Source organism: Micrasema longulum, unplaced genomic scaffold (genome assembly GCF_059751315.1).
Source record: "Micrasema longulum isolate JH-2025_06_02 unplaced genomic scaffold, ASM5975131v1 h1tg000501l, whole genome shotgun sequence".
Taxonomy (NCBI): domain Eukaryota; kingdom Metazoa; phylum Arthropoda; class Insecta; order Trichoptera; family Brachycentridae; genus Micrasema; species Micrasema longulum.
This window is the reverse complement of record NW_028277698.1, coordinates 461155-487488: the sequence shown is the minus strand read 5'-3', so window position 1 is coordinate 487488 and position 26334 is coordinate 461155. Positions and strand designations below refer to the sequence as shown.

Genomic DNA, 26334 nt, shown 5'->3' with positions numbered 1-26334 from the left:
TGAGCTGGGCGCGGATTGAACACCGTCATAATGTTCCTACTGCGCACTGATGCCGAGCAAGAATACCTGCGTGCTATTCTGGACCGCTCTCGCGGCCGTAGAAAACACTTTTATCTCGCGTATTTTGTATGTAAATGCGCGAGGTAAAAGCTTTTTCTACGGCCGCGAGAGCGTTTGGAATATCACTCCTGCTGTTTGAACGAACGTATACACAGTCTGCGCGATCAGACGACAATATGAGATGTATTACTAATAATATGAAGAAGCATATTTGTGCATCACAGCTGTTCACAAAAAAGCGGCGTATTTTTTAAAAGAAAATCATCTGAAGAGTATCGATTCTAAGACCTTCAAAAACACTTTTAGATGTCACGCAAAATTTCACTTTAAATATTACAATTATCGTCGGCAACTACAAATACATAATAGCAATAAAAACTTCATTTTATATTGGTTCATAAAATCTGCCAAGGGTAAGTAGATTGCGCGGCATGGCATTATTCTACAACTAGTACAATGGATGGAATAATATACGAAGAAACGTGCAACAAAACAATAAATCAAAATAAACTGTGACAAACGAGCTTTCGTTTCTTAAAAGGTCTTTGACAGGTATTTTATTATGGTAGTCAGTAAACAAGGCAAAATACTCTGCTTAAAGTTGCTAAGAGTGAAATTTCCCAAAGAATTATGACAATAATAAAAAACATTTCTGATGGAACGGAATATTTATTTAAGAAAAGACAGTATCTCTCAAAAAAAATAAATTATTTTATAGTTTTCTCACAACCTACCATACACCGATGTTTCCACAAAATAATATAATTTGTTTCGTCAAGTAATTATTTATTTTATCATTACAACACAATAATATAATTTCATAAAATTCCTTCAAAACATGCGTTAAAACCGGTCATGTTTCAAAAAAATATAAGAAAGTATTTATGTGTGATTTGTAGTTTGTAGTGAAATTATACCCCAGAGAAGTCACGTTATTTTTTATTTTATATTGTTTAAAATGTGAAAAAATTAGTGTATTCTCTTATTTGTGAAAAAAACTCATCCAAATCAAAAGATAATAAGAATATTTCAAAAGACTTTAATTATTTGTTTAGATTTTTGTTTTGCCTAATTTAGATATTATAAATAATAACAAATAAATTGTACGGCTGTCATCGCTCTGGTCAAACTACCGATGGACTCGTATGTGACGTTCATATCATTATCACCTATTTTAGTGCGAGTTGTACTCAATCGTCCAATAGTGGGAATAAAACGACCGCCAAAAGTGAAGAGTGGGATCACGATTCGGTGAGAGGAATTAGGAATTAGAAATCCGACCACGTCGACTTCACTTACTAAAAGCAGCTTTGGGTTTATATTACAACTCCGAGTGCCTACCTGCAGCACAATTAATAAGTAAGAAGTAAGAAAGTTATAACTTGATGATCGACAGTAAAGGAAAGGCAATAAGCGTGTTACAGATAAAGGAAAAGGCGTTGGATTAAAATGGTGAATGGAATTATTAAAACATAATATGTATGGCGCTGGCAGTCAGTGTTATGAATACTGTAGCATCCACATATTTGAAATGAAAGTTGCAATTATTCTAATTCTAGAACTCCATTAAGCAAAACACGATGCATAACATAAAATAAATTAATATTCTTATTTGAAAGAGTTTTTTTGGGTTTTTAAGGTATTGTCATCAAATCTGATGATGGCATTGATTCTGAAATGCGATCCGAAACGTCGGAAGAGTGCGAACGACACAAGGCACAATAACACAAAAAAAAAAGTGCAATTTACAATATTTTATTCGCGTTCTAACTGTGAGCAAGGGACTTATGTTGCTTATCGTGTCTCGTGGTTAGTGATCAATGATCGGCACAAAAGAAGGCTTAGGTACTTTTTTCAAAAAATAACCTTTGTTTCAAATAATTTGAAATATTTTTTGTCTTATTTGATTGAAGTAAAGTAAAATAAATAAAAATGAAAGTTTAGTACATCCCGTAAAATACATTCCGATACACAACAAAAAACAAACAAATCATCACGCCGTTTCCAGTAGGGGGTAGGCAGAGAGGATGGAACGCCATATCACTCTGTCTTTGCATACAGACCTTGCTTTCTCTACATTCATACGTCTCCTCATGCACACGCGCCGATAATTCCGACTTTTGACATGTTCATATGAGCCCATTGAAGTGAAGTGAACCAACTGACAAAATAGAAAAACTTTTGTATGCAAGTTTTAACTCTGTGAAATTCTTACCTAATTTTTTTACATAAAAAACCAGGATGTTTTTTTGTTGGATTATACTGGTTACACAAATGCAATGAACTTCATCTTTAAAATGTCAGTTACGTAGGGTTCACTTCATCTTTAATGGACTCATATTTATGTATTTGTTGGTTTGATCTTGCCATTTCTTTCTCGATCTCCCTCGTTAATTGCATTCCGCCGTTCTTTCACCGCCCATTCGCTCTACATGTCCAAACCAACTCAGAACTCCGAAACATAAATAAATATTATTATCATCTACCAACATTTCCCGGGAATATGATATAACTTAAGCGACGGAACTACAAATTACGGAACAGCCCTTAGTTCAGAACAGTTTTCCTGGAAAATGACTACTTCAGTACTGTTTTACAATATCCCCTGATGGATTTTCTTCTTTCAATTGTTGATAACATTACTTGGGAGCTGTTTGTTTAACTACAGAATAAATCTGGACGGATAAAAAACAACACCTATCATAAATTGCGTATAGTTTATAAATAAATGTGGATGATTAATATATAGTTCATGATAATTAGATTGAAGTTGATTTTAGGAAATTCATAAATGTATTGCGTTGTTTGTACTATTTTAAGACCAAACAAATAAAAAAAATAGCCTATGTTTGCATGGGAAAAATAACAAAAAATTATTATAGAAATAAAAGACAAGTGATATCTAAATCCACAAATTTGGAATAACCTGTGACCGGTTTCATCGCTGGTTTCGCGAAATTTTCTAGACTGGTACCTTTATTATAAAAATCACTTATTTCCACTAACAAATTTGAACTAAAAATCAAACAAAATACGATAGTAGTTTATTTCTCAGGCACTAGACGATGATAAATAAATAAAATACACACGAGTGCATAGTAATGACGTACATGAAAAAAATATACAGCAATATTTGACAATGCGTTGTTTACATTCGTTAAGTTTTTAAGAAAATAATTCTGACGATTTTCTGGTAGCCATCTTAATTGCTTTTCTTTTGAACCACAAATAGTGATGATGGCCGACAGGAAACAAGCCAAAGACTTTATTTTATTGCAGCAGGGAGGGAAAACATATTTAAGAAAGGAATATGAAAATCTAGGCATTTACAGGACTCATGACATGTCTGTCATTCGCTGATTTAAATGATCATTTTACACACTGTAACACTCCCTGTTGCAATAAATGTTGGTCAATTATTTTATTTATTTTTATTTATTGTTGTGCACACAGTGGATCGGTAGGTAATTTTTCTTTTTTAACGTAAATCTAACACAGCACCATTACGTACACAATATATAATGCAATTTTCTGAACGAGATGTAACGAGAATATATATAAAACACGATTTTATTTGTGTTGGTGTTTTTATTGCTGTTAATGTGGAGTGATGTGCGTAAAATGTGGTGTTTATGTTATGTGCATAGTAGATTTAGTATTTTTTTGTCTTATTAAAAAAAATGTTTTTTAAAAAAGGGGCTAAATATTATTGCTGTCTATGAGACTCAGCTTCCGTTTATAGCGGAGAGCTGAGTCGTTAAATACGTCCAAATCGAACATCTCAAATTTTTAAAAATTACTAATTGCTTATCATAATAGAGATTTCTGAGCTGCTCTGGGGTGATATTCCAAACGCTCTCGCGGCCGTAGAAAAAGCTTTTATCTGGCGTATTTACATACAAAATACGCGAGATAAAAGTGTTTTCTACGGTCGCGAGAGTGGTTTAGAATAGCACCGCTGGTGTTGCGTTTGTCGTTGCTCGGTAACGTAGTATATCTAGTACGACGGGGGGAATATTGAATTTGTGTAATAGGTCTTGATAACTCAGTAAGGGGAGGAATCCAGCCTTGTCCAAAAACATTTGAAAATACTAAAACTGTCGTCGATCAGACTTTCTTTTCGTATACGGCTCCTGTGTAATGTTTGGATTTGGGATGGGACTGTATTACCTACAGCGATTGAAGAAGCGGTTATAGGCTGGTATATACTACATGGAACTTGCATAATGCGTACAGAATACTAAATCGTATCGCGGGTGGATACCAAGTCCTACCACGTGCCACGTGGGGCATCGCCCTTATGACGATGACTCAAAGTACTACTCAAGGTGGGGATAGGTGCTGAGATGAAAACAGACTCATGTTAAGAGGAAATCTTATGAAGTAATTTTTTTTAACGAGATAAAATTGACTTAACGGTAAGTTTATTTATTGAGTAAAAGGAAAACATGGCTTATTAAACAAATAATATTACCCAATGAAAGTGCCAAAAGAAAATCCAATTTAAAAAATGTATACACTAATAACAATTAGTAACGAGAAAATGTTCATAAAGGCTATAAAAAAAAATGGATAGTGGAGCTAGGTAGAAGTAAAATGGATTGTCTCATTCGCCCAAACCAATATTGAATCAACTGCTCCACAAGTGTATGGCTTATGTTAGGTTTTTGTTATTTCATTGCGCGTTTTGTAATATAGATAATATGTATGTACATAAATTAATTATAAACATAAATATGTAGTGTTTAAAACTGTCTAAACATTTTGTTAATTTTTTATGTTTATTAAGTTGGTCTTCTTTGTTTATTCTCAAATGTAAATTATTTAAAAAAAAAAGTATATTGTTAAGTGTCCTCGGCACAGGTAACCCCAGTGAGGTCACATTATTTTTATTGTTAATTATAATTTGTAAAACAAAACATATGAATAAATAAATAAATAGTAAGTATTTTTTAGAGTCATACATGTTATTTAAAAATATATCGGTAGTCAGATGGCAAAGGGACCATCTGTAATTTTTTTGCTTGCCTACCATGCAAGAGGTCTCGAGTTCGATTCCCAACATGGTCGACAGAAAACATTGATTTCAAAGGGCGTTTTTATACTAAAGTATATCATAGTTCCTGGACTAGCACCTGAAGCGTAAAGCTGATAATTTTACTTTCATGTAACAAAAACGATCATCGTACGCTGCGGTTGGTGTACTAATGCAATGGAATATACACCATTGGGTGCGAAAAGAGAATAATAAATAATAATATATAATTATTTCCTTCAAAGTGGCGTTTTTTGTAAAGAATCACATCTAGAGCGCTTCACAGTCATAAAAATATCTCCGTAATAAACGTATAAAATTGGCGTGAGATTGCTAAAAAACTCTGAGATAAGAATTTCTTAAAACAGCATAAATAAACATTTTTGAGAAAGAGTAGGTGCATGGAAGTGGAAATGGGTACAGTAATGAATAATCAAAAGATACTTGACGACGTCAAGTGTTGAAAGAATGATCTGAATTGTAAATAATAGTAGCCAAAGGCAAACTAAAGAGTCAAGAAGACTGGTATCTATAACTCAGTAACTCTGTTCACTCGACTCTCATCCAGCGGCGATTTCACAAGTCGCGGATCACTTTCGTTTTTGACGGACGTCGCCTCCTGCTCGCTCGCTCACCGCCCGCTCACCGCCCGCTCAGCAGAGTCCGGAGTACCATGACGGTGGACGGTGACCGGTGACCGGCTGTTGAACTTGGCGACTGGGGCGATACGATCTCCATTAGACGACTGGCCAGCGAGATGAAATCGATTCTCTAGGAATCCCAGAGATAGAAGGGCGTGTGAAGAGAAGACTGTAACGTCCCAGGAAATATTTTATGAAATACTTACATAACAGTATGTAATTGACTTGATACTTGATATAGGTTTAAAAAGTGCGCATATTATTTAAGCTGATGAGAAGTAACAGCAGTAAACTAAATAGAAAATAAACTGTAAATGTCATACTTTAAGATTCGTATTTAACTCTTAAAAAAATGTGCTAAAAACTCTGCAATCGGTGATGTAACGTTGTGTTAAATTTAGCAAAAGACGAGATATTATTTAATACAGGTATTACAAAAAAAGAACATAGAGGTACACTGTATAATAATATATTTTTTAAATTTTATAAAAATACTTATTTAAGGATGTCCGACTGACAGGTCATAAGCGTTGTAAATGTCTAGACTTCCATATTGCCATCTCGAAAATGTTTTCCCTCTCTGTTGCAATAAATTTTAGATGAGTCCAGATCTTACTTGTTTCAGTATACCAATTGGAAAACGATGCGTGAAAAAATCTGCTACGAAACCAAATTACGAGAATATCATTCGCAAAGCAAAATAATGATACCAATAAATCATTTAATTTACTACATTCAATCGTGACAATGAAATAAATACGTTTTTATTTGATTCTACGAATTTGTAGAAATTTGGATTAACTGAAAAGAAATTACCAACTCAGACAGCCGGACGGACGTATTATATTTTGCAGTGTATATTTTAATTACGAGGTAGAAATCGATAACCTTAATTTAGTTTGAATGACCATTCTTAAAGATGATTTTTTAGCCGAAACGCTAAATATAAGAGAAAAGTATTGATTCATTGATATCCCATACTAAAACAATAAACAATGGAGTATTATAAAAAAATCTAAAACCATAAATACAACGATTTCTATGATATTATGATCGTTTAGGACCAATTGCACCAAAAATAGAAAAGTAAAAAGTTGAAAATTAATGGTTGTCGCGTTTTTATCAAAATTGACAAAATAGGTTGCAAGAAAAAATAACAAAAATGACTTATTTTACACATTTTGAAGAAAACGTAACAATTGATTAACTTGAAACTATTTTGAATATTTTAAAATTACATAAGTAGAGGCGCGAGGAAAATTAAGAGGTAGCAAGAAGTCACGTGTATTTTAAGGCCATTATTTTCAAATTGTTGGAAAAATTCGGACGGGAGGGTCATCGGCCTGTAACGTCACAAATTATCTAGTATGCCCTTCATGATACTTCGTTTCAGATACCAGTAATCGATCTTCCAAGAATTTAGGAACGAAAGAAAGCTAAAGAAGGAATTCAATAACCCAACGATGTAGAAATATACAATGTACCCCCGTGAATAGTAAAAATCTAATTTACACATGTCGTATGCGGCGTTACCGACTAAATCGGAAGTCAAAATATGTTACGTAAATTTGAACACGAATCATTTTTCTGGTAGGAATCCACACGGAATAATAATATCGTAGAAAAGTATACTGTAAAAGAAAAAAAACGTTGAAATACGTTTGTTATTTGTTTTAAACTAAATAAATATTCTTTGTTGACAATAATAATGTACGTAGTACCTATGCGTATAAAAAATAAGACAAACAGTTACATTGTCAGAAAGTACTAAATAAAAGTATTTTTTTACTAGTTTCCCGGTATATTTTTAGTTACTAGTTACATAATTTACAGTAATGTAGTAGACCACAGATTGCCTAGCGTATTTTTAGACTGTTCTCTACCTCTACAAGATGGCAAATTGCGGATTTGTCACTGACAAGATTTAATTTAAAAAATAAATACAATAACACATTAATTAGGCTCTTTTATTGATGTGATTACAGTGGTGAGCTTTTAATGTTAACGTTAACATTTATACAAGCCAAGATAAATTTTATAACATTAGAATTCCATTTACCTTTTATAAAAAAATATAAATCGAACCATGTTTAAAATTAATTACAATTTGATTAGGCTGATTTGATCGTTTTACAAGAGATAAAAGGGTTTTTGTGTACACTCGAAACGACTTTCTTTTTCTTTGTGTGTGTACCTGCAGCAAGATGCACGCGCTCAGGTAAATGCACCTCGACACGTGGGTTTAGGCAATACCGCGAGAAGTGAAGAGTGAAAAGTGAGGACAACGACCCGCTCGAGTGTTGCAACAGAATTAGCGTAACTCACAGAGATCGCTTCTCGCTTCCCGTCCCCGCTTCCCGATCTCGCGCGTGTAAATAACTAACCAAAACGAAGAGAGAATATAACGCCAAACCACTCAATCTTCACAAACATACTTTGCTACCTCTAAATTCGTAATACATCTTATCAAGCACGCTGATTATTTAAGCTTCTGCATCCATCTACATAAGCACGAAAAATAGATTTACTTTAGTCCATTCGCTCATACGGAAAATCACCACAGTACAAAGGACGTAAAATCGTAAAATGGCTAAAGCGACGCTGATTTGCATGACACTACAAAAACGATCGAAATTGTCATTGCTCAGCAGATTGACACACATCGAATGTTAAGAATAGGATGTGGAGGATTTGGCAATTTGGGGTTAAAGATTACTCGGATGATCCAATTAAAATTTTAAAAATTACTACGGGAAGCGGCACCGGTGTTTTTTAAAATGCCTAATGGTATTTAGAACTTGTATTTTATGAATCGACAAAAGAAATGTATTGTTGTTGTTATGATTAGTGAATATTTTTTTAGAGGTGTTAAAATTGATTGTTTCGGTGGGATTCATATGGGTGGGTATCAAGTATTTGACATTAAAATGACCTAGTGGGGAAATAGTAGATAAGATGATACCTAATCAAACGACGCATATTTTCATTTTCAATTACGTTCAAGATTATGACGTAGCTAATAATAATTATCAAGAGCAGAATTAAAAAAAGCGTGACTTATATTTATATATATGAGCGGGTATTAGTAGAATATTTTATGTTTTGTGATTAAAAATTCACAATAGAGACATGAGAACTATGTAAATATATAAACATGTGTCAGATATACAAAGATTCAAATGTTGACGGTACTGAAAATGCTTTTGGTCAGTCAAATAATAATTTTAAATACGTCAGTATTGATATTCAATTTAAAAAGTAAATTGTTACCCGAATGAATGTTCAGTAATATTCCGCGTAATAATGAAACACATTGCTATCATACGAGGGGAGGTGAATATTTCAGGCTCCCAAAAAACAAGAATCAAGGCAACAGTACCATAAAGGACTAAGGATGTTTAATGAGTTGCCGAAAGGGATGAGGGATGCTGGGTCTATCGCATCGTTTTGTGGGATAGCGATGGTTTTCGTTAAAAACAAACATCCGTATAGGTAGCCAGAGTGTCATCAGAGAGAGTCTGAATTAATAGTCTATTTTAAAATTATTATTGTATAAAGTTAAGAAATAACTAGTTGATTTTTTTACAACTATCTGAATATTGAATCAACTTTGTCATATGTCAGGGTTCAAACTAATAAATAATGATAAAAAAGTGAAATCAGCCGTGATATCGGTGATTTTCAACAATAACGATCACACCGGCACACTACCTTGAGTTTTGCGTATTCTTGTCACAAAATCAATTTATAAGGAAGCGCGTTCACCGAGGACAATAATGACTTAATACATATTATAATATCACAAATAATACAATTTAGGCTGGGGTTGGAAACGCCGTAACATACGAGACGGTTACAGAGGGGGGAAAAAAATAAAGTTACCGAGGTCGTTACAAATTAAAGTCAATACGAGAAGCTTTTCAGTTCAAAAGCAAACAAGAGTTGAACCAAATAAGTACGCGAATGAAATAAACAAATACATAATCATCTTTATAATTATCGTGGTATTTAGAATACATTATAATGAAGTATTAATTAATCGGACGAGAAAGTAGACTTCTAACTAAAAAAAATCGTAATATTTATTAGTGATCGATGATAAAATAGCGGTATTCATTCGGTAATATTAATCATACAATAATGTTGTTAAATATCACTGTAGATAAAGAACTTGCATCTAACAAACATGATTGTGATGTCATAATCATAATATAAAATGGTAAATACCAATATTACGTATATTTTACTTTAATGACTTGTTGCATTTTACTACACATTTTTTTATCGTCCCACAAAGATTTCGGTAACTCCGAAAAAAAATTGTTATATTACTTCTTACGTATCAATAAATTGAATAAATTAAATAAATTTGAAAGAGCGTGTCAAGGACAAAATCTATTTTCAAACAAGAGTTTTAGGACTGGAACTTCCTTAGGGGGAGGGATTTGAGGGTGAAACTCTTCGATGGTTTTTCAAATATTTGAGGTAGTTTAATTATTTTTTTTTAGGTATCGTAAAAGTTTTTTTTATTGCATGTTTCTTTTATATGTTGATATACCGTGTAGTTTTTAATGATGTTTTGGTTTTTTTCAATATATATGGTGAAATTCATTGTTTAAGTGTTATACGTATATTCGTCACAACTCAACACAGGACTTTGGTTCCATGGAGTTAGGATTTGTGACTCAATTAAAGGTTACATAAATATATTGTAAATAAAACAAATAGATAAAAAAATATATTTAAAAAAAATCAATAAATAATAATGTCTTCTTTTCATTAATTAGATTGAGAGAAGATTTAAAAAAATATTTTTCTACTATACAAACTCCGATATCTTGTACCTGTTATAATTATATTTTTATAGTACTTATTCAAACGAAATATTCTTATACGAATAAATTTGTATAAACAATGAAAGAAATGCAAGTCAGATTCTTGCTGAAGAAATGAAATAAAAAAAGCTACGGCACTTGAAGAAACTTTTGGGTTGATTCTTGTAAGAATAATGATAAAATAAGGTGTACCCGAACAGTGGCGGATTATAGTAAATATTTTTACGATATTAATCTGTGTCCAGACGGATTAAGAATACAGTTCTGTGTGTGAAATAAAAAAATAATCCTGAACGACTCGATGGTTGCTCTCAGGTAAAAATCTTGAAAAAGGAAATCGAATGAAGAAAAGTCCGCTTCCTAGTGTAGTGGTTGCCGCGTTTGGCTACCGTGCTTGGGGTCCCGAGTTCGATTCCTGGGAAGGCTGACATGAAATATCGTCGGTCTAAACATCCAACGCTGTACGGATATACAAGTTTTACAAACGTAGATTATTTGACCATTTGTGGACTTACAAGTTTTAGAAGTTAGAGTGACGATATTTGTTTTTCAAGTTGGTTTTACACCTAGGGATTTCATTGTCCCTAGACTGGTGCCTGCCGCGAAACACTGATTACTTTACCTTCCTGTAACAGATGGTCAAGATACGCTGCATTTGATTTAACAATGCAGCGCCCTATGTACCATCTGGTGGGGATAAGAGGGTAATAATGATGAGTCTATAAAGAAGATGATAAACATTAATCTTAAGAAATTCTGTTACAAAATCTCATTAAAGAATATTCAATACTTACAAGAATCTTCATAATTGGATAATCAATGAAAAAATTAGTCATACCAATATATCCAACTTATCTTCACTCGATTTCCTTTTTCGGGATTTATAAGAGTAGTAATCGAGACGAAACCTCTCATTCATGGTTCTGGTTCTATTTCGCACACAGAACTGTATAAATAAATGTATGGTGCTTCTGTTTAGATATTTAAATGGAAAACCATGTAGCCATATATGAATAAGATGCTTTGTACTTTTGTTCAGTTAATTAGCCAGTAAGTAAATAATAAAAAGCGTTTGGCCATAGAGGCGAGCGTTTGCAGCGCGCCGCGGACGCACTATGGACACTTCACTTGTTTATAACATATTTGAGTTCATCGCGTCCGCCCCACGCTTCGCCACTACGACTAAGCACTAAGAGTTAGCCTACAGGTAGAAATAAAAATAAATAAATAAAAGCATAATTTACAGCGCCCGAATGGTCACTCACGAATACGGCGCTAGAAAAGTTAATAAACTTTGATATCATTATTATGATTACATAAAAAGAAAACTAATGAGTGATTTTCAATCAATAAGAATAACACGAGACCGAGGTTACGATAACATTACTATTTTTTTAATCCTTTTTTTTTTTTAGCAAATATTGTAAAACTCGGCCGCACAATTTTATTGACCTTGAAAGTTCCGAAACATGAAGCGTCTATTTTCCGATTTTTAAATATAATCCTGTGTAATTTTTGCCCGTTGCTATCGTGACATAATGTCGTGTGACCTTAACTTTCGATATATGTATTACATGTGTATGTGATGATATGTTATATGCGGAGTGGGTGTGTATTAGTATACGATGGCAAATATTGCTATTTTTATACTATAATTTCGTACACACGCGAAATTTATCAGCTTAGCACGTGAATTTAAAGGCCTATATGCTACATTAAAATAAAGCGATTTGGACTTATTATAATTATATTATTACTATTATTTTTTTTAATATTTTTACAATTATTTATATACATGTATGTGAGATACCTAGGTACATAATATAAACAATGTAAATTAATGCCTCGACACGGGTTGCGCCCAGTGAGGTGTTTATATAATATTGAAAATAATGAAATTATCTTGTAAAATAAATATTTAAATAATAACTATTTCCTCCTTTTTTCCTTTTACGTATTGTACATGATTTTTTCTTTTTTCTTTTTTATTTCAAGTTTTTACATTATTATTTTCTTTTCTTTTTTCAATATGCCTCTACCTTCCATGGAATCACTTCCCTACAATACCGCAGAGTGTGTGCGGGCCAACTACTGCTTCACAAAATTATGACAGGAATAGTTGACTGTACAGAACTACTTAGTTTAATAACATTACATGTGCCAGCCAGGATTTGTAGACGGAACCACCTGTTTCATGTATCAATAAGTAAAACATCTTAAGTTAAAAATCCTTTTTTTTGTAGGACTTTTTCAGTGTACAATACAAAATTCAAAGACATAGATTACACAAACATCACTCTGTCAGATTTAAAATTTACACTAAAAATTAATTATGTAACTTGGTAGACATTATAATGAATTAATTAATTAATTATGGATAACTTATATAGCGCCATTTTCGTAATAAAATACCTCAAGGGCGCTTTACATGGTGATTCTATTGTTAAGTTAATTTAATGGAAGCTTTTAAATTTGTAATTTAATTAAAATAATTTATTTTGTTGTCACGTGCTACGGATTTATTCAAATGATTTAGAGAATAATGAGAATAATAAATATGTACATCTCCCTTCCCCTTCTTATCCTCTCTTCAAGCATTATTGTTCTAATCCCGCCCAATTTTCAATAACTTACGGTTCTTAAAAAAATAAAAATAAATTCTTTGATAATTAAAAAATATTTACAAATACATGAAATTAACATTTTTATTTGTATAAACTTACATGTATTTACTTAATATGTAATATATTTTCTTTACTAACTTTGTATACTTTGTGGAAATCTGTTATTAGTTCTGAGTTTATACATTCTATCTGTTTGTTTACTACAAATATGTATGTAGAACTGTTGGTTTCCCAAATAAAATAAAATATGTAGTAACAAAAAGTACAAAAAATCCCACAAAGGCATAGCCTGTGTGTGGGAATCCATTTTAGGAAAAAATATTGTAAGACACAGGAAGAACACGATGGTTACGAAAATGTTTAAAAAGTGCTTTTTTCCCCTTTATTGTGGCTTTTACCATTCTTGATAATATTGGCAATAAACAATATTTACAAATGTTAAATAGGAGTAAAACAATATAACAGAAAACAAGACAGAGAAAATCAGATAAAACCATACAAATTAAATACATAGAACGTAATAGATAATAGATATTAAAATTCAAATAACAAAAAAATGTGCAAAACGCATTATCAAGAAAAAAAGCCATTTAAATCTGTTCATTATTTCATCAATTTTTTTTATACATTTTAATTAAGACAAATTTAAATAATTTATCTCGTAACATATTGAGAATCGGGTTGTGATTCTGTGGCTAGTGTCTCGGACTCACGGACCGAAGGCCGTGAGTGAGTGACCAATCGGTTCGAATCCTACTCTACCACAACTTGATTCCCTTTTTCTAATAGTGAGTTATTTACAACTCGTTGAAAATGGCCCTCGAAATTAAATATTTGGGTAAATCATAAGAACGAAAATATTTCTTTTTTACAAAAAAAATAATAATATTTTATTGGGTAAACAAACAGTACGTACAACACATATTAAAAATTTCTTCCTATATTAGTGTAGGAAACCCATGCACACACAAAAAAAATGTTTACACTTAAGACACTAATTTATTTAAATTATGTTAAATTTAAAAAATGTAAAAGATAAGAAACGAAAAAGATGTATATAATAATAAAACAAAAACATTAATTAAATATCTGCTTCTCTCAATATTTTCATGACTATTGATTTAAATTTATAAAAATTGTCCCGAAAAATATCAGCCTTAGAAAATCTATAGTTATATTGCTCGCATATTCTGGGTATTGTGGATTGCTTTAATTAGTTCGTTGACGCGTTGCCTGTGTAAAACAGAAGATTTTGTCTTGTCGGTCTAGATAGCACACGAAATGGAAGTCTTTCAAGTAGATTAGGGGAATCAATTTTGATGTTTATTAATTCGTATAACAATAACTGGTTTAACATTTTCTTCGATTTTGAAGAGAACATTATTATCTGTAAGGAATGCGTTGAACAGTTTCTATTCATAACTGTATTTTTGTATTAATTCGGATAAATCAATAGTTTTTAAATATACAGTAGAAACAAATAGTTTTTTAATCTAAATGTAGTCAAAATAAAATTCAATATTGCTTATAATCAACGTTGGAAGGCAGTGAACAAAACGCTTAATCACCACAGTGAAAAAAAATATTGTAAAAATTCATTTATATTAGCAAGTGCCTAATTACAGCAGTTTATTTCATTTACAGTTTGCACCACAACAGGCGAGGATTTTTAATTTTTGAATTCTCAGCGGGAATCGAACCCGGAACCTTCTGTGATGAGTCAAGCGGCTTGACTATTACTCCGTGGAGGCCGCTATGTTGATATTTCGATTGTAAATTAATGGTAAATTCACAATGCTAATGTTGGCATCACTGGTGCGGTGTATATCGGTGCGATTATTGGATGAGATGGTGCGTCGGTGCGGTGGTGCGGCGGTGCGGCGGTGCGGCGGTGCGGCGGTGCGGCGGTGCGGTGGTGCGGAGTTGCGGAGTACGGTGACGCGGTCGCCGGCCTCGAGCCCCGTCCAAGGAGAAATATTATCAAATATATTATAATCCGCAAATTACAATGACAGATCGCACTGAGCAATGATGTAACATCGGCCGAGGAAGTACAACAATCAAGGAAGAAAACGCGTATAAGAAATTCATGTTACGCACACGTACATAATACAAATACACAAAGATAAGGAAATTATTTGATCTTGTTTAAGTCCTCCGAGATAACCAAGAAAAATTAAATTAAAACATTAAAAAAAAAGTATAAAAAAATTACACTGTAGTTCATCGTATTTCAAATATTTCTCTCACAAGACAATCATATATGTTTTCATCAGTGTACGTTGGTGTTAGTTACTAACAGAATGAGTCCTTTAAGTTTATATATTTTTGTACAACAACTGTAGTGTAATTAGTGTCCTGACGAAGAGATGGGTACGTCTCGAAACCGGTAGACATAGAAAAAACAGTAAATGGTTATTTTTAATTACTTTTTAACATTGAACATTGTCTTTATTTAACGTGAAAAACTACCATGTTTTATTTGTTACATTTCTGTTATTATATATTATATATGTGCAATATTTTGAGTGACTTAATCTTTGTAGACTAATACTTGATCAAATCTTTTAGACTCTAGGTAGTTTATCCAGATTGACAAAAGAACGTAATATTTATAATAATACGAAGATTGCTTAAATAACATTGTTACTCTGTCAACCTCGTGGTGCAGTGGTCAGCGCGTTTGCCTACCATGCAAGAGGTCTCGGGTTCGATTCCCGGCATGGTTGACACGAAATATTTATTTAAAAAGGTGCTTTTACACTATAATATTTCACAGTCCTTGAACTGGCGCCTGAAGCGTAAGACTGATCATCTTACCATCATGTAGAAAAAAAATATCAAGATAAACTGCGATTGGTGTACTAATGAAGTGCTCTATTAAAAGGGGAATGATAACCATTGGTACTTTTTATTGACTAAAATCTTAAATATTTATATGAAAATTAAATTTTCATTCCTGTTTTCAAGCAGATCTTTAAAAAATGTAAAAATAAAATAGTCTTATTCCATTTTAGTAAAACTAGAAGGATAATACAAATCTTAGCAGTAACTTTTTTTCAAACTTACGTAGTAATAAGAAGTCTCAATCGAAAGACGTCATCAGTTTGTAACGACGTAAAACATTTTAAATTCTGCGCTGTTTCAGGTAAATGGAGACAGTCATTTGAAAAACTAACATGAAATTAATTATCTGGCAATCATGCTCTTGACTTAGCACCCAACGCAACATAAAAAAGCGCGTATCGATAAAATTATTGTACAATATACATATTTGAATACTACCTCAGGTGGAAAATAAATTTATTGTATGTAGTGTAGTATCAGTGAATAAATGGTTGCTATTAAGTTAAAATAAATAGATAACACCTTGTCAAAACTTAGATAACAAACGCTGATAGCGTACTTTTTATGCACAAAACAAAATTACACCAGAGACCTTGGTGATCAAACAAATGTATGTAACATTAAAAATAATATAGAAGTAACATTGTTAAAAGTTAAAAAAAGAAATATAAAACTCCGAAAATGACGAAAACTGTAATAACTTTTTACTTTACACACACCTAATAAAATGCATATTTTATTTGTTTAAAGCGTAAACTTAAAATAATTTAACGTAGTTATGCAGAAAGCAGCCAGTCCACAATTTTGAAAAAATTATATTTTGGTGTTATCAAATCCAGTAAGGCCTATTCTATGTTCTGCTAAAAACTGCCAGATTGCTTTCGTACAAAAAACTGTTATAATCACCTTCTGAAAATAGTTTCTCATTTTGCAGAAAACACCCACAGCACTAGAATAATCTTACGGTATTTTAAAAATCATAAAAAGTGGTCAAATACGTAATTAGATTCTTGTTCGTAATATCAAAAAACTAATGTATTGATTGTTTATCATTTGTCAAAAGTCGAAAACATTCCAACTGTGTAGATTCGATTATTCACCCTTTTCACAAAAGTGCTATTATCTCAGTTTCACTTTTCTATGGCTGGCTGCTTTCTGTATAACTACGTTCAATTAATAGATTCAACTATGGTCTCAAACTCTTTTAATTGCATAATGCATAACAAATGGAAAACTGAAAATAATCACGTGTCTATGGACAATTCTCGAATGGTAAACTCACTCTAGTTATCAAACGCGTTTTAACTCATTTAAAATTTAACATGATGAAACGTGTTATAATATATTGTGTACAACAAACGGTTGATCTCTCAGCTAATCTGAAATCAAAGAGAAAAACAACGACATCTTCAGGTATAAAATTCAACTTACAGTTTACAACCACGCATGCCCTAAAGCTATAGAATTGGTTATAATTTCTCTACCCGAGTAAATGAGATGAGTAATTTACAAAATATAAACCATTACAAATATATAGAACTTGTAATGTTCAATTCTAAAACATAAAATAATTAATGTTTAAATATAGAATTCTTATTGCAAATGTCAAACTCTGCTTTTCTACCAACTATTAAATGTCAGTTAATATTATTTTATCATTACCGAAAATTCATTAAAAAGGAATTAATGGGTAGAAATTCCAAGGAATTAAAGGAAAGAATCTGATTGGAATCTATGAAAATGGAATGTTGCTTGTAAACATTTAAAATAATTTGTTTTATTAACAAAAAACAAAATCTTTCCATTTTTTTGTATGTGCATTTTCGTCATATGCAGCCGTGATGAACGACGAATAAAACATTTACGCTCGTAACTTTTTTTCTACTTAATAGATCAAAGATTTTAAAAGCTATAATTATGCCAATGGCAAAGCTTATCATTTTGCTGAAAACCACACGTAAATCGGTCTAGTGGCTATTCAGTCTATCGAGGGCACACATACGAATATTGCGTTTTATATATATAGATAAAACGGAATAATATTATTTTCATGGTTGAAATTGCTAAAAGATCTTGAAAAAAAAACTATATTGTACATTTTATGATTGTCATAACAAATAAAAAAAAGGATTAAGTTACATAAAAATCAACATAAGAACACGAATTTATTACAAAGAAAATAAGATATGTGTGTACGAAAATGTGGGTATAGAAATATATGTAAATGATGTAATGTAAGCAATAACCGATTTTATAATAATTATGTATTCACTCCGGCGCAGCGGTTACAGAATTATTGTCTCGAAGGTTTCGCCGTTCTTAAGCTAGGGTTTCCTAGGACAGCGGTGCCCGTATCTTAACGGCCGTAGTGAACGGTGATGCGGTGGATAGCCGTCGTAACGTCGACTAGAGAGTGGTTTTCTAAAGAAACGGTGCTAAATGGTGTTGATAACACCGTTTTCTTAGGAAACCACTCTCTAGTCACCGTTACGACGGTTATCCACCGCATCACCGTTCACTACGGCCGTTAAAATACGGGCACCGCTGTTCTAGGAAACCCTAGCTTTAGATGACATGCGAATAAAGAGAACGAAACCTATTCTTCAAATGCTGTTATCTGTATTAAATTTTTAATTTTAATTGGTTATACTGTAAGAAATTGCTAGAGGCAATAAGTCCACCATTTAACCATGTTCACCATTGTTTTATTATTTGCTGTTTGTAACAATGTATTTTATGGTTAATAAAGATTTTTAATTTATTATTTACTATAAAAGATTCGCTGTGTCTCACAAATTACAATGGTAAAACAGTTTTTTTATTTTTACGCTTTCATAGGATAAATGTTTTAAAAAAAATTTAAATAACGTCAACACACTAATAAGCATATATAAAATTAATGTAAAAATGTTTTCCTCGGCACGGGACACTCCAGTGAAGGAACAGTATTTTTATTTAAAAAAAATAAAAAAAACTAAAATTGTAAAATAATATACAAATAGCAGTTAAAAAAGGTTTTAAAGGGCGTGTTTTCAGTAAACGATAAAAAAAATATGATTCACTTAGATACTTAGGTATTACGCTTGTGGCAGGTTATTCGATCTAATAAAATAAATGTAATACAACTTTGTTACTAACCACTTAATTTTTATTTTTTTCTACTGACCGGTTTCAAAGATACATTTTTAGTTTTAAATATACTACCCATCTCACTTCACACTTTCCATCTTTATCTTTAGAAAAACAACATGACAAAAATACCTGACTTATTAGCTCCATATAGGTTAGATGCAATATTTAGTTATCACTGTTAACAAAATAGGATAGAACGCATTAGTTAATCATACCTTGATAAATAACCTTGTTTAGCTTTGAAACTGGTCGGTATAAAAAAAAAATAAGTGGTTAAAAGCAAAGTTGTTTTATATTTATTTTATTTAAAAAAATTTAAAAAATATATATACATAAAATATTACATATAAAATACAATAGTAAAATGAACAAAATATGAATTGAATAAAATAAAAATAATTATATTTCAGTTTCTTTCATAATTTTGCAAAATAAGGCGACATTATTTATGTTGTACGTAATTTTGACTATGCGCGGTGCTTGGGTTTAGTTTAGGTATGCCGTGCGCTGCGCTGTGGAGTAGATTAGGGCCTGGTCGGTATAAAGGGAGACATTGGGTGTAGACAGGGTCACATTGGGTTGGTTACACGACCGTCCTACGGTGCACTTCGTCCGTCTGCCTTCTACTGCTGCTGGGGTGACCGTGCTAACCTTCACGAGCCAGGGACACTCAAATACTAATTCAGATTCACACTGTTTTATTGAAAAAAAAATGCGCGTGTAAAATTACGTAGAATGCTTGTGTGTGCTTGGGCATTCAACTGGGGGCCGTAATTTAAGAATTGTTTTTATAAAAATATGTATACTGAAATATTCATTTCAAAAACAAGATTTATTAGAAACAGTACTGGACGAAAAGTACCAATTTACAAAAAAATAAGCAATTTCATATAAAACATGTATTCAAATGGTTTTTTTTTGAAGATCTTATATGTCTAGTTTTGCAAGCGTGCAAGTGCGGATATTATATATTTGATTTGAGTAAGTTCAACCTGAAAAATGTAACGTAACAATAAAGTAATGCAGTTATGTACTAATTTTACGTAAGATATCAACTATTTGAAAATCAATACCAACAACCGTTTTAAGATTTTCGATAAATAAATATTTATAATTATGTATGGAAGTGAAACATGGAACTGGCGGAGGAAGGATGAAAGCAGAGTGGACGCGGTCGAAATGCGTCCTCAGTAAAATGTGTGGAAAATAAATGTATGATAGGGTTGCGAATTATCAAATCAGGTGAGAGTGCAAATCTGAGAAGGTAAAATTGATTAGATTAAGAAAAGGTCACTGATGGTTCGGTCTTGTAAAACGAATGAATGACGGAAGAACGGTAAAAATGGTAACAGATATATGTGGCGAGAATAAACGGTAACGTAGGACGAAGAAGAGGACGACCAACGGAGACTTGGTATGATCAGATAAAACAAAATCTTATGTCTGGTATTGTCAAAAGCAGAGACAACCGAAGGGCATGTATGACAAGATGTGTGAATGTATGTCAGGATGTGTGTAGCGGTCCATCCTTTCCTACTTTTGTCTACTCCGTAGGGGTAGACAGGGAAATATTAATTGGCTTGTTGAGATAAATTAATACGAATTCTCTTCATTATGTGACTGAATACGTGTAGTTTACAAACAAATCGTTGGGCGGGAACGTGTGCCATGTAGAAGGTGTCTCAAACTATATCGCCTTATCGCTTTAGTGTGTTGAACCTTCAGATACTTAAAGTAATTACGATATCGCGTCATATTTGTGGTAGATTAAGAAATAAAAACATGTTGTGCTGTAGCGTAGAACGAATAAATATGTTAGTAATAAGTAATAACGTTGCTGTTGGCACTGTAAGAGTATTGAAAAATATTTGTTATTTAAATTAATCACATCTCAAACAATGAACGTGGAAAACATTTTGGCGACCTTGTTACTTGTTAATATCGACTCGTAAATGAACACATGTGGTAATAAACGAAAATGATCGAGTAATGTAAGAAATCACCACTGTGGATAAGTAATTAATGTGTAGAAGTGTCGTCAATTTGTTATCAAATAGTTTCAAATGTATTGAAACAGCCGGTAACCCCAGTGGCAAGGACGATGCGGTTATTTCAGGCAATATTAGTGACGATAGAAGGTCGACAGGGGTACGAATAACGAATCAACTATTCAATGTAGAAAACAGCCAAACGGTTTCTCGATTAATAAATCAATATTAATGTACTGATTAAACATTCGCAGCAATTAGATACAGTTGCATCTGAAGATCTCATCACCTTGTCAGTAAATTCCGAACATAATTTTTAACGATTATAAAATTATTGCGAATAATCGAACATATATTTTAGAACTACCCATTTCATCCGTAGCAAGTATTCTTTGAAAATTAAAACGGGGGTAGTAAAAATAAGGAACTGGCAGAGGAAAGCTGAAAGTAGAGTGAACACGGTCAAAATGCGATCTCTCAGACTAGTGTTGGGAAATAAATGTATTTATTTATTTACATACATGTAGTTTATTACACATTATTTGAGACATAAGTCCCAACTCCATGGAACTTAAAGTCCCGTGTTAAGATGGGACGAGCAATCAGTTGACACAGGCACATGAGTATATCACCACAAATATAGGATCAGAAACTCAAAAAATAATTGAAATAAACATATATATGGCACAACAATAAGGTACGAGTAAACAGTAAACTCAAACATTCGAAAAATCATCAAGGATTTTCCCACTAAGGAAATTCCAGTCCTTAACTCCTCTCTTGAAAATATTTGTAAATGATGATAGGGTTATGAATGACGAAATCAGGCGAGAGTGCAAATCCGAGACATATACAATTGATATGATTAAGAAAGGGCCACTACATGATTTGGTCACGTAGAACGAATGGATGACGAAAGAATGGTAAACGAATGGTAACGTAGGACGGGGATGATCAAGAAAGACTCGGCATGGTCAGATAAACCAAAAATCTCAAGTTTAGTAATGTCAAAAACAGACAACAGAAGGACATGCTCGACAAGATGTATGAATGTGGGAGGGGCGAGGAATGTGTGTTGGGATGGAAGCACGTGGCGGTCCATCCAATCTGCCTAGCGTGATGGTAGTAGTTAAATGACTGAATTAAAGGTTTAAAACTTACGAGAACCACATTGTATTTATGATGTCCATGATGGAAACGACTGTCAAACCAAAGCACCATGTCGTGTACATGTTTGGAATTATACTGACCAAATTTCACACGATATTGTTAATATACATTAAGCATCGATTTTGCACGAGAACAAAAAAAATGCAGCCAAATATGCATGCGTTTTTAGCGAAAATGTCAGATATATCTATTTATAAATACAGATGAGTCGCTTATTCTTCGAAATGTAATGTAATATTTGCAATTAATCCGACCAGTTGTTAAATTAATATAAAAGTTGCGCTCCAATTTCTAATTTTGCAGAAACTTGAAATTAACTTTGATTTGAGTGAGCAAAATGTGTACTAAATGAACAACTGCAAAACAGTTTTTCTGCGCAGTAAGATTTTCTCCAGTTATTCCCTAGGGCTTGTAAGGAAAAACAAGCGGGCAGATGGTAGAGGGTGGTTTTGAAGGGGACTGCGACTGAGCTACGAGTATAAAAACAAATATGTGTAATACCAAACCCTTTATTCAAATACGTATATTTTGCACCACTATCCATACTTATGCTAGTATTCGAACATTTTTCTATAATGCGAAAGTGTGTTATGTTATGTGAGGGTGCGTGTGAGTGTTATGTGAGGAGGCCCATTCCGCCCATAATAGTGTATAGGGCACTACATTGGTACACCGATTGCTGCGTATCCAGATAATTAAAAAAAAAGTTACATGAAGGTAAGATAATGTCTTACTCTTCAGGTGCCAGTCAAATTATTAAATATTTTCGCAAAAATTTTTAAGACAATACGGCAAAGCAATCTCAACGATTTTTCCGAGACTGATATTTTTTTAAGCATATGCATATTCTTCGGGTGGAATTCCAAAGCAGCTTTCTCGCATCAGGTCCGTGGTTATTTCAACCTAAGAAGCTTTAAGTCTAAGGAATTTAAAGCAAAATCATAGAATTCATGTTTCAGATGCTTTATGATATGCGGCAACCATCGTACTGTTCCCGCCACGCCATGCCAGTAAGGAAACTCACAAGCATGTAGAAAGTATGGGGGTAGATACGTAAGTATGCAGGGTGTATGTATGTGTGTATACACGGAATAAGTATCATTATATTGGTAAAAAGGTTTAGAGAGGAAAATGGCGTAGCTTTTCGACGCCAAGACGTAAATTTTTAATGCTATGTGCTTTGTCGCAGCGACTCTAGATAATAATTTGCAAGAAAACAGAAATCTCGTACAGTGCGAGAATAAAATGAGATTCCATTTCGTCGGTCGAGAAATTTCCCACTAATAGTATACATATTGTATATAATACATGCATAATATACTTTCTGTACCTACGCGAACAAAAAAATATAAATACATACCATTTAAAATAAACAAATAAAATAAAATGACATATTTACAATCGACTGAAATTCTATAATAAAATGCTCGAGTAAGTGACAAAATAAACAAATTATAACGTCGTTTCCCCGCAGGGGTAGACAGAGAGGATATAACGCCATATCAATGCGTACAGATCTCGCTTCCTCTACATCTTCTCATGCACGCGCGCCGATTATTCCGACTTTTGACATTTCCATCTTGAAGTATTTGTTGGATTTAGCCATGCCGTGGCTTTCGCAGACTTCCTCGTTTTCTGCATGCATCAACATTCGTGCCTTAATTTTTTTAGCCGTTTTTCGCCGTCCATTAGCTTTACTTGTCGAAACTAACGCAGAACTATCTTAATTTTGTCGATAAAGCTTGTCAAGCAATAAGTGACCAAAATAGAATAACAATAATATTTTTTACTCTAGCTTTATTATTATTTTATATAATACCTAATATTAGAGATTTAAAAACCAGATGTTGCGGTAGGTGAAAAAAATCGGTAGAATCTCACCCACATCAGTTAAGGTTTCAGTCCTTTTACTTCACAGAAATCAACACATGGAAGATTTAAAGAAATATATTCTTTGGAAATTCAGGTTATGTAGTATGCATAGTGGTCACATAAACAAGCCAATGACAGTTTATAAGCTCTATAGACTTTAATATTTTCTTCTGGAAATATTTATAAAACAAAACTACAAATAAAGAAATTAAAATAAGAAAACTTCATCCTTATTCCATTGAGAAAAAAATCTTACATGTTTTTTTTTTCCCAAAACAAACTGCATTCTGAAAATCTCATAGAAGTTTGGGAAAAAGGCTATGAATTTCTTAGCAGTTCATTCGATACTACTCGACAGTTAACGGTAGTAATTTTTTCTTTTATTGCCATCTCTAACGCCAGGGATTATTTCAAAATTGTATTTACGATGATATGAAAAAATATAATATGCGGATTACTTTACACCGCAGATCAAATGTGTATAAAATAATTCGTGAATTATAACTGCAGAGAGCGATTTTACATTTTGAGTAAGATTGATATTCGGAGATTTCTAATCGTCAAATTAAAGTAACTTTAAACAACTTTGATCGTCAACTTTATCGTCTATGAAACGCGGAGGTATAGCCCCTCAGAATAATAACGCGCTACCTTCTTATAGAGACGGCATTTCGCTCTATTTTATAGAAGAAAAACGTAGCAAATTGTTGGTTTAGCAACAGACGTGCGGCGTCGTAGCTAGGGTCATGAGCGCCCCTGGCAAGATTTGAATTTTGGCCCCTCAAAACTTTTTCTCTAGGCAGAGAAAGAGAAAGAGAAAAAGCGGTGGGTCTGCAAAGTACGTCTTTCTGAGGGTTGCGCCCCTGGCAGCCGCCAACCTGGCCAGCCCCTAGCTACGACGCTGCAGACGTGTGACGGACGCTCTCGTGGCTGTGTTAGACTTTGCTTATAAATAACGTAAAAATTACTTTATTATAATAACAAAAGAAGTATTCGGTAGTCAGATGGCGGAAGGGACTATCTGTAATTTTTTCTTAGTTTTCAAAAGTTTTAATGAATGTTTCAGTAAATACGCATAGAAAAAAAAACAGCGACATTTAGAATGGTAATTTATTATAAAAAAGTAACACTAAAATATTTTAGTTTATGCATGTCTTGAAATGTCTTGAAATTTAGTCTTAATTCAGCTTCCCTGAACATTTTTGAAAATAACATATGGTCCCTTCTGCCATCTGACTACCGAATTATAGAAATATAAATTGGAATAACGCAATAATAAATATATAATAACTACCGTTTAAGTAAATAAATACCCAGGTATATTAAAAAGTCATTACAATGCAAATCATTAAAGAATTAACGATTACGGTCCGTTGATATGCTGCAAACTGTAGCTAACTTCGTGATTGATAATCCTAGATTTTTTTTTGTGCGTATGGGCGGCTCTATAGGGCGTTATTACTCTGAGATGTCACCCTATGTAAATAAAATTTATGAATATTATATCATATTAAAGCATTGCAGAGTTATTTTATGAACTCAGAATATTATTACGTGGTTTTAAATCAGAATATTAATTTGAACATAGGCAGTTATTCGACAAGCGGTCACTTAAGTTTCGTATAAACATGTTTGTTTTCAGCGTTCAAGGACAAGGACACAGGTAGGCGACAAAAAACTACAATTGTTTTTAAGTTAGTAATGTTATACTTACTCATTATCATTTTTGTGTCAAAGATTCATTGCGGAAGTATAAAAGTATTCAACAACGGTTACCAACTTGCTGAGAGGAAAAAATATAAATAAAACCTTTGACGTAACTGACGATAAGTAAAATGAATGACATTGCTCGGAAATATATTTTCCAAGATCACTTAGCGTCGATTATTGTCGGGAAATCAATTTCAATGGAATCCATAAAGCGAGTTTACACGGCACGGGTAATTATGATCGGTTTACGAGCGCAATACATTATGACAATACTCCGAAGGCAGAGATGTGAAGAGGCATTAAATCCTTCAGCGAAGGTTACGTCATAATATCGCATTATCCGATGACGGGCAGTGACGAGAATGGGTATCTATTGACTGATGGTACAAGAAGGTTGGAATGTTTCAATGATATGCCTAC

The 26334-nt window shown here is 32.8% G+C and overlaps 1 protein-coding gene across 5 annotated transcripts in view; it reads right to left on the bottom strand.

Annotated features, from left to right (window-relative positions):
• rdx (BTB/POZ and MATH domain-containing protein rdx) overlaps positions 1 to 26334 on the bottom strand; it is a 277849-nt gene that overhangs the window by 36795 nt on the left and 214720 nt on the right. Inside the window, exon 1 of one of the 5 annotated variants that reach the window (XM_088227365.1) lies at positions 22324 to 22403. The exons of the other annotated variants lie outside the window; for them this stretch is intronic. Coding sequence (XP_088083491.1) covers positions 22324 to 22394 — 71 coding nt within the window. The 5' untranslated portion in view covers positions 22395 to 22403. Of the gene's footprint in view, positions 1 to 22323; positions 22404 to 26334 lie in introns of those variants that run through there. 5 annotated transcript variants of the gene reach the window in all.